The sequence below is a fragment of the Anomaloglossus baeobatrachus genome (genome assembly GCF_048569485.1).
Source record: "Anomaloglossus baeobatrachus isolate aAnoBae1 chromosome 5 unlocalized genomic scaffold, aAnoBae1.hap1 SUPER_5_unloc_24, whole genome shotgun sequence".
Classification (NCBI taxonomy): domain Eukaryota; kingdom Metazoa; phylum Chordata; class Amphibia; order Anura; family Aromobatidae; genus Anomaloglossus; species Anomaloglossus baeobatrachus.
In genome coordinates, this window is record NW_027441800.1 from 187638 (window position 1) to 200967 (window position 13330).

At 45.9% G+C, this 13330-nt stretch overlaps 1 protein-coding gene across 1 annotated transcript; it reads right to left on the reverse strand.

Moving 5' to 3' along the window:
• Nucleotides 1-1955: 1955 nt before the first annotated feature.
• LOC142259060 (uncharacterized) lies at nt 1956-12629 on the reverse strand. The gene is made up of 7 exons (XM_075331586.1): nt 12529-12629; nt 12348-12445; nt 8412-8561; nt 8103-8282; nt 7898-8021; nt 7701-7814; nt 1956-3761 (listed from the first exon to the last, which is right to left on the reverse strand). Exons 1-7 carry the CDS (start codon nt 12611-12613, stop codon nt 2761-2763), a joined length of 1752 nt encoding a protein of 583 aa, XP_075187701.1. The 5' UTR covers nt 12614-12629; the 3' UTR covers nt 1956-2760.
• Nucleotides 12630-13330: the final 701 nt, after the last annotated feature.

Below are 13330 nucleotides of genomic sequence, written 5' to 3' on the forward strand. Positions count from 1 at the left end.
GAGACAGTCCCTAACCTACTAAAGTTAAAAACATATTCTGTACCTGACTAGTGTCATGTCAAAACTTCAATATGGATGGTAAAGTGGTTAGCTGGGTCCCAGATTAAATACACAGCAAAAAGTGAGAAGCAGGTAATTGTTCAGCCTCAGTATCAGGAGGGCTGCACCCCCAACTTGCATTAAAGCAAGAAAACAGACCAAAAACTGAGCTGTGACAAATGTTCAATAAACATGCAACATTACAAGCATGTGAATTGCAGCCTCAAGACTAGAAAAAAACCAAGGAGAAAATTGTAGAAAAAATACCCTGACTATAAATAAATAAATTGCAAGTGCTTAATAAACAGGGTACTTAGTATATACATTTTTGCAAAAAGGTAAGAAGCTGTATCACCTCGTCACGGTGTACCCATCTGAGACAGTCCCTAACCTACTAAAGTTAAAAACATATTCTGTACCTGACTAGTGTCATGTCAAAACTTCAATATGGATGGTAAAGTGGTTAGCTGGGTCCCAGATTAAATACACAGCAAAAAGTGAGAAGCAGGTAATTGTTCAGCCTCAGTATCAGGAGGGCTGCACCCCCAACTTGCATTAAAGCAAGAAAACAGACCAAAAAACTGAGCTGTGACAAATGTTCAATAAACATGCAACATTACAAGCATGTGAATTGCAGCCTCAAGACTAGAAAAAAACCAAGGAGAAAATTGTAGAAAAAATACCCTGACTATAAATAAATAAATTGCAAGTGCTTAATAAACAGGGTACTTAGTATATACATTTTTGCAAAAAGGTAAGAAGCTGTCTCACCTCGTCACGGTGTACCCATCTGAGACAGTCCCTAACCTACTAAAGTTAAAAACATATTCTGTACCTGACTAGCGTCATGTCAAAACTTCAATATGGATGGTAAAGTGGTTAGCTGGGTCCCAGATTAAATACACAGCAAAAAGTGAGAAGCAGGTAATTGTTCAGCCTCAGTATCAGGAGGGCTGCACCCCCAACTTGCATTAAAGCAAGAAAACAGACCAAAAAACTGAGCTGTGACAAATGTTCAATAAACATGCAACATTACAAGCATGTGAATTGCAGCCTCAAGACTAGAAAAAAACCAAGGAGAAAATTGTAGATAAAATACCCTGACTATAAATAAATAAATTGCAAGTGCTTAATAAACAGGGTACTTAGTATATACATTTTTGCAAAAAGGTAAGAAGCTGTCTCACCTCGTCACGGTGTACCCATCTGAGACAGTCCCTAACCTACTAAAGTTAAAAACATATTCTGTACCTGACTAGTGTCATGTTAAAACTTCAATATGGGTGGTAAAGTGGTTATCTGGGTCCCAGATTAAATACACAGCAAAAAGTGAGAAGCAGGTAATTGTTCAGCCTCAGTATCAGGAGGGCTGCACCCCCAACTTGCATTAAAGCAAGAAAACAGACCAAAAAACTGAGCTGTGACAAATGTTCAATAAACATGCAACATTACAAGCATGTGAATTGCAGCCTCAAGACTAGAAAAAAAACAAGGAGAAAATTGTAGAAAAAATACCCTGACTATAAATAAATAAATCGGTGATCGACTATGAGGACTGCACGAACATGTGGCACCACTGATTGTAGATGATGCAGGAGGTATGAGGGGTATAGGTTGTGGGTCTAACAGCACACAGCGTCCCACTGGCCATTAGCATACACACTTGTACCACTAACGTGCTTTGTGTAGTATTGTCCTGCCACTGCAGGCTTTACTTGAATATTTTCTCCCCTGATGAACTCTCTTACTACACAGAGAGGTAAACGCATTGGGAGGGTGTGCATTTTCATCGGGTTAGCATTCCTGACTTGGGTGCTGCCCTTGTAAGGGTGGAAGCTTTTTCTGCAGGGGCACGAAAGGGGTAAGGAACTTTGATACTGGTCCCCTCCCCCTCATGTCCAGTTTGGCTCGCTTCTGCCTTGGATTTTTCCGGTGGTATCTGATCTCCTCAGGAGAAGAACTGGGTGAGATCTATCTATTTATTGTTATTTATTCATGCACTGCACTTTGTTCTATCATGATTTTAGATTATTGATATTAAAAGTTATATTTTAAATCCTTGCTTTAACCGACATATATACAAGGGCAAGAGCCATATATACCAGGATGGGGATCATATATACCAGGATGGGATAAAAATGGGCAACATATATACCAGGATGAAAGACAAATATACGAGTATGGAAGACACATATACCTGGAAGGGGCCAAGAATGGGGAACACTAGTACTGAATTGGGGGATTTTCTCCCTGTAACAGTGTCAGCAGCAGATTCCCCCCATAACAATGCTTCATGACTACATTGTTTGCGTTAATTTCTTCCCTATATTCCTCTTTCAAAACCTAGGTGTGTCTTATGGTCTAAAAAAATACAATAATTTCTAAAAAGAAAGAAAATGTTTTTTTCCCTCACCAATTCTTACTTGAGCAATTGTAGCCGATTTTTGGAAAAAAACCCTTTGAATTACATCATGATGGCTTCTCCCGTGTGACTGATCTGACAACAGGACCTGATTAATGATAAAAACATTTGTCAAATTCTGTAAGCAAGGATGGCTGCCCTGGCCTGTTGGTTTTCTGATGTCGGCAAGACTTGCTTTACCAGTTAAACATTTCAATTTCACAACATGAAAAAGGTTCCTTCTCTGTACAACTTCTTCCCGTTTAACAAGATCTGATTTCTGAGAATTACATTTTCCACATTCAGAACATAAAAATGGTTTATTTTGTGTGATTTTTTTGATGGTGAACAAGACCCGATTTCCTAGTAAAACATTTCCCACATTCCAGGCATGAAAACAGCTTCTCTCCTGTGTGAGATCTTTGATGCACAACAAGATCTGATTTCTGAATAAAACATTTCCCACATTCTGAACATGAAAATGGCTTCTCCCCTGTGTGAGTTTTTTGATGGATATTAAGACTTGATTTCCTAGTAAAACATTTACCACATTCCAAGCATGAAAATGGCTTCGCCCCTGTGTGAGATCTTTGATGCCTAACAAAATTTGATTTCCGAATAAAACATTTCCCACATTCTGAACATGAAAAAGGATTCTCCCCTGTGTGAATTCTTTGATGCTCAATAAGTTCTGATTTCCGAATTAAATATTTCCCACATTCTGAACATGAAAATGGCTTCTCCCCGGTGTGATATCTTTGATGCCTAACAAAATTTGATTTCCGAATAAAACATTTCCCACATTCTGAACATGAAAAAGGATTCTCCCCTGTGTGAATTCTTTGATGCTCAATAAGTTCTGATTTCCGAATTAAATATTTCCCACATTCTGAACATAAAAATGGCTTCTCCCCGGTGTGATATCTTTGATGCACAACAAGATCTGATTTCTGAATAAAACATTTCCCACATTCTGAACATGAAAATGGCTTCTCCCCTGTGTGAGTTTTTTGATGGATATTAAGATGTGATTTCCTGGTAAAACATTTCCCACATTTTGAACATGCAAATGGTTTGTCCCTTGTAGGAGCCGTTTCATGTTCCACATTCCTTCTGTATCTTTTATTTTGCTTACAATTCTGTGATAAATCCGAATTTTGGACTTGTTTGAAAAGATCAGATGATAAAGCTTTCCGGGGAAGGACTGGAGGTATATCTGGGACAACAGCATGCTCTTCATATGTATCATGTGTGATACTTTCATCATCTGTTTTAAATTCTAAAGATAATAGATTTCCATCTGAACTCTGAGTACAGTCATCTGTTAAAAATAAACACAATGTTATTATTTTTTAATAATATCTTGAAAGTACATTTTTTTTAAACCATAACATTAGAAATTAAATTAGGAAAAAAATGTTTTGTCCATAAATCTGTTGTCCAATTTCGACATCTAAAGGCCGCTTTACACACTGCGACATCGCTAGCGATGTCGCTAGCTATCGCACCCGCCCCCGTCGTGCGTGCGTTACGGGCCAATCGTGCCTGTGGCGAAAAATATCGCTAGTACGCATCACATGCACATACCTTCCTAACGACGTCGCTGTGGCCGGCGAACAAACTCTTTTTTAAGGGAGTGGTGTTAGAATTGGCGCCGCCATAGCCGCAAGCAGCCTGCTGCGGTTCCAGTTGCGCCCAGGCGCTGGCTGCCGTTTTTGGCCGTGCCTCGGGTCGTCCAGCTGGCTGCTTGCACCTCATGTCTAAGTGTGCAGAGGCGGCTAGTGCGCATGCGTGTGCCGATTTACCCCAGCCGGAGCCTAAGTCCAGTGTTTAGCCTAGTGAGCATGCGCTCAGCCTGATAGCGCCATTTCTGAGGCTAAGTCCTCGGTTCGGGCTGCTGAGCATGCCCCTACACTTAGTGCGAGAAGCCTCTTTGCACAGGTGCTTGGACTGCGTGCTGTGTCTAAGTCCTGTGTTGTGCCTACTGAGCATGCTCAGGCTGATAGTCTGATTTCTGAGACTGTTGTCTAGGCTACTGAGCATGCTCAGGCACTTAGTGCATTGGAGCAAAGTCCGGGAAGGACTTCACTGGGCATGTCCGTGAGGTGGCAGGCCTTGATAGGCCAGAGGGCATCAGGTGTCCTAATGATGTGGCCACTCCGACTATGAGGCCCAGCCCTATGACACGACACCTCACCATTGGTCGTCAGACGATGACTGGTGAAGTGTTTGGGTGTGGCTGCCATGAGGTCATCAGTGACGTGGCGGTTTAGGATAGGCCGCTTGTGACGTCGCTGATGACATGGCACTCTGCTGTTGGTCCCTGGAGGTGCCATTGTGGTCCACCCTGGGTTTGGGGCGGACCCAGGTTATAAAAAGGGGGCTGGAGACAACATGGAGGTGCGCAGTCTTCACATTTGCTCAGTCAGAGCACACCTTCATGTTAGAGCCTCATTGCGGCATAAGCCTATGTTCGGAAGCGGTAGGTAGGGTTAGGCGAACGGTGCCTGTCACGCCAAGATTCGTGGCTCAGCACATCAGGGTCAGGCGCCGTGCTTCCCTCCTGCCGCTCCAGTCTTGCTGTAGCAGCCCAGTGGCGTTAACTGGGCTGCGGCTGATGCGCCTCCTGTCCGATTGTGCCCCCTACGCACACGGACAACGCACCTGCTGCCCCACCAGTCGGTTGTGCCCCCTACGCGCACGGACAGCGTACCCCAGGACCCCTGTGGAGTTAATAGGGTGTTCCTTATCCTCCTCGGCTTCCCGGTCAATGCTACTGGTGTAACCATCTGGCCTGACGTGTCCTTCACACACATGGCCAGTCGAGAGGTGACCAGAAACGCTAATCGGAGGACCGCTCGGCCTGACGTGTCCTACACACGTGGCCGACAGGGCGCTTCGTGGCGGTCTACTGGTCAACGTTACCTGGTCACCACCCGGCCTGACGTGTTCCCTGCACACGTGGTTGGTGTCGTCCGGTCTGACGTGTCTTTCTCTACACACGTGACCGGTTCCAGATTCCCTGGGTTATCTCAGAGCCACCCAGCTCTATAGTCTCCGCCTAACCCTCAAGTGCCAGCAGCTCCTTTGTCATCTGGAGCACGGTGGGCCCCGACTGACGATTTAGGATATATATCCCCTGGTCCTAATCTGAAGGTCCCCCGTAACAGGTGGTTCGTGCGGCGTCACAGCATACATCACACAGCGGGCACCAATAGAAGCGGAGGGGCGGAGAGCAGCTGCATGAACGTCACTCCCACCTCGTTCCCCAGAGGACGCAGGAATGCTGCTGTTCATCGTTCCGGGGTGTAACACGTAGCGATGTGTGCTGCCTCAGGAACGACGAACAACCTGTGTCCTGAATGAGAAACGATATTTGGGAAAGGAACGACGTGTCAAAAATCAACGATTTTTACTGCTTTTTGGATCGTTAGCGGTCGCTCGTAGGAGTCACACGCAACGATGTTGTTAACAACGCCGGATGTGCATCACAAATTCTGTGACCCCAGCGATATCTCGTTAGCGATGTTGTTGCGTGTAACGGGGCCTTAAGAGTTACATCTTCGTTAATTAACTTCGTTAATAGTTCTCTGGAATGTGCTACAGTAAATAAATTGATTGTCACAATATGACTACAGGATAATGAGGGACAGTTGCTATACTGTCCCTCACGCTAGGGGACCCTAAACTATTCCTAACCTCACGATTACCCCTTAAGATGGAGATGCCTAAGTCCCGTGACTTACTATTCTCCTGACCAAATCTAATCTGTTATCTTTCGGGAAAGAAAGGGTCAGGAATATGATGGAAACATAGATTAAGACAAATGAGACACATTGCAAATTCACAGAAATAAAAAGTGAGAGACTAAGGAGAAAAGCAAGAGCAGAAAGGCAGCAACAAAAAGAGAACAGGGGTTAACACCACAACAGTCCACAGCAATAATACACAACAACCAACCGTAAGTCTGGATCACAACACCTCACCAGAACAGTATAGGTAACCTATAGCTTGCATTAATTAAATAATCCAGCCAGCTTATACAGAAGGGGAGCTATACTTTCTCCTCTACAGCATGTGATCAAAGACATTAACAAGCAGCCCCGCAGAGAATAACTCTTGCTAGCCTACTCAAGCCTGTGGTTCGACGGGTGCGTCTCCCTGCGCTGCTCACAGACATCAGAGAAGTGAACATGCAGAGTACCAGAATCTATAATTTCCACAGATCCTGACGCCGCCATGACAGTTCGCAAAACCTGCAAAAATCTCCTTGTAACATTGATCCACAACATAGACAATTTCAAAGATATTTTTTTTCAAAGACGAGCATAAAATAGTTATAGACAGATGCCGGATATTTAACGGGGTTGTCCGGGACTATAACGTTGCTGGCCTATCCTTAGGCTTTGTAACCAAAGCAGGTAGCAGGGTTCTTGCAGTCAAACATTGGGGCTCCAATTCATCAAGACTGGCGATGGACACTGAAAACTGACGTCAGGGACTGGAGTGAGATTTCTGGTATAGGGAACGCCGCAGTTTGTTATGAATTAGAGAAGCGGTTGCATCACACCCTTCTTCTGGCCAAGCGCTGCCCATTTTGGCAAAGCTGGTTAAAATTGGCATGAACACACACACACCAGCCTTTGGTCACATGACATGATGTCAAAAAGGTCCTTAAGCAGTCCTATAATTGGCATATAAACACTGGGCCCCTAGGAGAATGGGGGCCTGTGAAATTGTCCAGTTTGCTCTCCCTTTCCCCTAATGCCAGTCCTGCATGCCAGCCTGTGTCCTGTTCAATTCATTTAGACTCCTGCAATTAAGAGACCTTTGGTTACCTCATGTCATATGACTTTGAAGCCATCAAAGGTCCTTAAACAGTCAACCTTAGAATACAACTGATAGGGACCCTAAGAGAGTGGATTTCCTAAGAAATTGCACAGCTTGACTCTCCCAACGCTGGCCCTGACTCTAACTAGGGCTTATTCTTGGAGTAGGGCTTATATTTCAAGTATTCTCTAAAAATCCCATAAAATCATGCTAGGTCTTATTTTCAGTGGTCGTATTTTCTGTGAAACAGGGTATTCATGAACCTCTGCAGGTCTTTGAGTTGCCTTCATAATGACATAGAGAAGACACTAGAAACAAACAGCAGAAGAAGCAGAAGCAAAGAAAATACAGCTGATAAAACCCAGAGCAGAAAGCCTAAAAATGTAACCACAAAATTAGTGCAGAAAGTACATGAGTAGATATCTCTTACTGGATAGAGCTGGAGGAGACACATCCTGAGGAACATCGAGGTCTTCTTGTTTACAGTCCTGTGGGAGAAGAGGATGGGGACATCTCTCTGGTGTTGTCCTCTTACTGGATAGAACTGGAGGAGACACATACAGGGACTGAATTCATTCCTTACTTACAGATAATTATAGGCCATGTGTATTTAGTCCTGTCTATTACCTGGTGATGTTAAGGGATGGGGAACCGCCATCATGACGTCCTTGTACAGATCTTTGTGTCCTTCTAAATACTCCCACTCCTCCATGGAGAAATAGACGGTGACGTCCTGACACCTTATAGGAACCTGACACATACAATGATACCGTCACCCCAGATCCCTTCATAGCGTTACTGTATAATGTCCCAGCATTCCCAGCAGTGTCACCTCTCCAGTCAGCAGCTCAATCATCTTGTAGGTGAGTTCTAGGATCTTCTGCTCATTGATGTCCTCATGTATCGGGGGGTGAGGTGGAGGCCCCGTGATTGGGCTCAGGGGTCTTCCCCATCCCTCAGACACAGGGGCCTGACAGCGCTCACTAGAGGTCTTCTTCACTATTGTGTAATCCTGGTTATGGAGAGACACAGTAATAAATCTTACTACAGACATTTCCAGAGTCCTCACCTCTCCAGTTCTGTCCATCTGTTATTCCCATAGATAAGAATGATGTAATGTGACGTCATCAGAATCTCTCACCTCTCCAGTAAGCCGGAAAAGGATCTCTAGGGTGAGGTGTAATATCCTCTCCGCCATCTTGTCCCTGTCCATATCCATCCTTGATGGGTCAATCAGGAGAATTCTCGTATATAGAAGATCTCCACTGAGAGGATCCGATATTGTAGGGACCTGAATGGGGAGAAGATGACAATGTAACATCATAAAGAATCCGCTGAAATAATACAATTACTGGAGATAACCGTTCACTAGATAAGGATGATTGCCGCGCTGCCATGAGGAGTCCAGACTAACTCTGCTGCCTTATTACACTGAATGGATCCTTTGAGGGTTTCTTGTGAATCATGTCATATGAAGAATTACATGTAAACCTGTCATGCTAATAGGATTAGGAGAAGGGCGTAACCTCACTGCGCCCTGAACCAGGCTTACCCGGAGGGGCATGATTAAGTGCCTACCCAGTCATCACCAGAGCCTCTGAGGTTGGACTTTGCTGACAGTAGGTACCAGTTACCAATACAGGGCAGTCCCTGGTTGTTGTGTTCCACCAAGAGGCTGAGTGGTGTATCATGAGAAAGATGGGGTGGGAACCACTGCCTCTAGAAAAGAACAGGAAGGATACACCCTGTCACTTACTCTGAGCAACCCTGAGCTCCCCGATGTCCCAAGACAGGTTCTTTTCCCTTGTGCGACAATCACGTGTCTACCCGTCTTACCCTAATCACAACTGTGTCTAGTGAGCAGGGCAGGAGGAACACTAGTCCTGCTTTATGATAATGACACAAAAGGAAAACGACAGACATAGGAAAAAGAAACTGCATTCCCAAACAAGTGGTAAAAAAAGGGGGATGGAAAGAGAAATTAATAAAAAGGGAGATGATCAATAAGAAGACACCAAAGAAGACTTCCAAGCAGCAATCTCCAGGATCAAATTCAAAACAATATTTCTTACCATGGCTCTCACCTCCATGCCAGGACCATGGAAAAGCAAGTTATCACTGGCAACTATTGAGGGTAAAGTGGTGAGTACTTATAATGGGGGAGTGCAGAAATCAGAACAGCTGAGACAACCCAGGATTAGTGTTGAGCGGACCCAGACTGTAAATGTCTGGATACGCGCGGTTTCAGCGCTATCTCCGGGCCAAGCCCGGGCGCGGGATTCCGGGTGCACGATCCGGAATCGGCAATTAATAAAAATGAAAAAAAAAACCATATAATGAGCGTTTCATACTTACCAAGACTCGGTGTCATGGCGGCACACTGCTTCCGGGTCGCGCTTTCACTTCCTGTGCTGTGCACCCAATCACACAGTTTTCCGTGTTTTCCCCGCCCACCGGCCGTCCTCTCAGCTGTGATTGGTTAGAGGCTAACGCGCCCCCCAGCCTGTGACAGCTCTGCTGCGGTCATAGCTTATCGCGGCTCAGTAATAGGCTGCACTCAGAGCGGGCAGTCTTCTCTATAGCTGCTCGCTCTGAGATGTAGCAGTGCTGGATGTGTCGACGTGGGACTTCTCCTGTGGATTACGTCGGAGCTGCAGGGTGTTTGGGCTTAATAAAGATGTGAAGCAGGGTGTGTTTTGTACTTTATTTCAAATAAAGGATTGTTCTCTGTGTATTTATTTACTGTCATTTACAGGTTTGTGTGATGCAGGTATCTGATAGACGCCTGTGCCATCACACAAAGCTAGGTTTAGCAGCAGCCGTGTGCTGCTATTAACCCCTGCTATTACCCCGACTGGCACCGCATCACGCCTCCGGGAAGAGCTGGTATCGCACGCCGGTATTGTCACATCTAATAGATGCGGCTGCGGGCTGAGGATATACCAGCCCCCAGCCAGCGTTATCATGGCTAAGGATGAAAACTGGGGGGAACTGCGCGTTATTTTTTTTTTTTTTAATTATTTATTTAAAAAAAAAAAAAAGCAAGCAGTTTTTTTCTACGCCGCAGTCACACTTGTGAGGAACTCCTGCTAGTCTGACATCGCAGAACAGCTGCACACTTCTGACAGGAGCGTGCATGTGTTTCTAGGTACATGCATGCTCATGTTCAGACAGCAGCAGGCTGAGATTATGCCAGCCCCCAGCCGGCGTTATCATGGCTGGGGATGGAAAAAAAAAAAAAAATTCTACCAGCAGGTGGAAATTTGGTGCTGAAAGCTGGTGCAGATGATTTCAGCACCAAATGTGCACCTCCTGGCAAAAAAAACCCGGCAAAAATCGCGGAAAAATAACCGTGGCAAAAACCGCGGCAAAAATATTCCGCCAAAACACCGCGTTTTTTTGCCAGGAGGTGTAGATTGGATGCAGAAATATGGTATAAAAATTTCAGCACAAAATCTGCATCTCTTGGCCAAAAAAACTGATTTTTCTGCTAGGAGATGCAGGTCTGTGAACTCAGTGACCTCCACCTGAGGTCAGGTTACCTGCGATCACAGATGAAGGACCGTGGGAATCTCCAGCTGTGACCGCCAATGACCTGAGTGACGTCACCGCTCAATGCGCAGCTCATTCATTTTCTGGAGCTCACAGAGAGCGGTCGGTCGTGCCGCTCTCTGTGATATTCAGGTGTAGCAGAGCTGAAGCGGCATGGGACATTGTGTGAATTACGTCGGAGCTGCAGGGTGTTGGGGGGTTAATAAAGGGGTGAAGCAGGCGATGTTTGTATTTTATTCCAAATAAAGAATTGTTCTCGGTGTCTGTGTTTATTTACTGTCACTTACAGGTAAGTGTGATGCAGGTATCTGATAGACGCCTGTGCCATCACACAACCTAGGGTTTAGTAGCAGCTGTGTGCTGTTATTAACCCCTGCTATTACCCCGACTGGCACCGCATCACGCCTCCGGGAAGAGCCGGTATCGCACACCGGTATGGTCACATCTAATAGATGCGGCAATACCGGGCGGTTGCGGGCTTGGGATATACCAGGCCCCAACCGGCTTTATCATGGCTGGGGATGAAAATAGGGGGAACCGCACGTCGTTTTTTTTTTACTTTCACCGGAATCACACATGCGAGGGGTTCACGTGAGTCTGCCATGGCAGCACCTGGCAAAGCCTCGCACGTCTGACTCTGGGCACTGTATACACAGCACAGATACAGTGCGACAGCTGGGGCTGCAGCCGCGCGCTATAACTGGGCTCCCGAGTGTTTATCTTTACCACTGTGAACTGACCGACAGTGCACTGCTTTCCCCACCCACCGGCCGTCCTGTCGCCTGTGATTGGTTGCAGTTAGCTGACACGCTGCCATTCAGAGTGGGGGCGCGTCTAGCTGCAACCAACACGCGCCGGTGGGCGGGGAAAACAATGAACATTTAATAGTCGGCTCCGGAAGGTAACAGCGTGACCCGGAAGGAGTGTGCCGCCATGACAGCGCCTCGGTGAGTATGCCGCGCTCGCTCCTAGCCCCTCCACAAACGTTTTTAACCTCCGGATTCCGGTCCCCATTGACTAATATGGGCACCGGATTCCAGAGCGGATCGGACTCTTTTTTTAAATCTGGCAGTGATCCGCCGGTACCGGATTATTGGCCGTCTGATTAACTCTACTCAGGATGGTAAGCCACGAAAGACACAAGAGTCTGCTTAACCCTAGCAGCGCCAGCACAAGGATAGTCTGCACAGCTACGTGAAAGGCAAAGCAGATCCACCTAGTGCTGGCGTGCGCTGTGACCTTCTGACCCATGGGATAGGGGCAACTTCTCTCTCTCTCTCTGATAACCTGGTGTCAAAACCCTGATGTAAGTGTTCAGTGTAGAGAACGGGATAAATGTGATACAAACGTCACAGCCAGATGAAGAAGTCCCATCTATGATTAGGTCTAATCCTGCCATCTCCACCGCTCTCATTACACAAGTATAAAACATATAATACTGGAGGATAAAACAAGACTGAGCACAAGACCTTCACAGCCGTCTACACATCATAGGGAGATTTCATGGCCCCTTCTCTCCATCTACCTGATGATCCTGAGGAACATCGAGGTCTTCTTGGTCACAGTCCTGTGGGAGAAGAGGACGGGGACATCTCTCTGGTGTTGTCCTCTTACTGGATAGAACTGGAGGAGACACATACAGGGACTGAATTCATTCCTTACATACAGATAATTATAGGCCGTGTGTATTTAGTCCTGTCTATTACCTGGTGATGTGAGGGGCTGGGGAACCTCCATCATGACGTCCTTGTACAGATCTTTGTGTCCTTCTAAATACTCCCACTCCTCCATGGAGAAATAGACGGTGACGTCCTGACACCTTATAGGAACCTGACACATACAATGATACCGTCACCCCCAATCCCTTCATAGCGTTACTGTATAATGTCCCAGCATTCCCAGTGTCACCTCTCCAGTCAGCAGCTCAATCATCTTGTAGGTGAGTTCTAGGATCTTCTGGTCATTGATGTCCTCATGTATCGGGGGCTGAGGTGGAGGCCCCGTGATTGGGCTCAGGGGTCTTCCCCATCCCTCAGACACAGGGGCCTGACAGCGCTCACTAGAGGTCTTCTTCACTACTGTGTAATCCTGGTTATGGAGAGACACAGTAATAAATCTCACTGCAGACATTTCCAGAGTCCTCACCTCTCCAGTTCTGTCCATCTGTTATTCCCATAGATAAGAATGATGTAATGTGACGTCATCAGAATCTCTCACCTCTCCAGTAAGCCGGAAGAGGATCTCTAGGGTGAGGTGTAATATCCTCTCCGCCATCTTGTCCCTGTCCATATCCATCCTTCACGGGGCAATCAGGAGAATTCTCTTATATAGAAGATCTCCACTGAGAGGATCCGATATTATAAGGACCTGAATGGGAAGGAGATGAGCCGATATGTAAAATTAATGGAGATAAGGGAGGTGAGATATCATTTGGGTACTAAAAAATAGTAAACATGAAATGTGCTATGTAAATAGTACAACCGTAAAGTAGCACATTATCGTTATAAC

What these genes read in the sequence shown, in the direction of transcription:
- LOC142259060 (XM_075331586.1), bottom strand. Translation starts at nt 12,613, where the DNA reads ATGGAGGAGTGGGAGTATTTAGAAGGACACAAAGATCTGTACAAGGAC. An exon ending in CCAGCCCCTCACATCACCAG is followed by an intron (nt 12,446 to 12,528) that starts GTAATAGACAGG and finishes TGTCTCCTCCAG; the next exon opens with TTCTATCCAGTAAGAGGACA. An exon ending in GTCTCCTCCAGCTCTATCCA is followed by an intron (nt 3,762 to 7,700) that starts GTAAGAGATATC and finishes TATTTTTAACAG; the next exon opens with ATGACTGTACTCAGAGTTCA.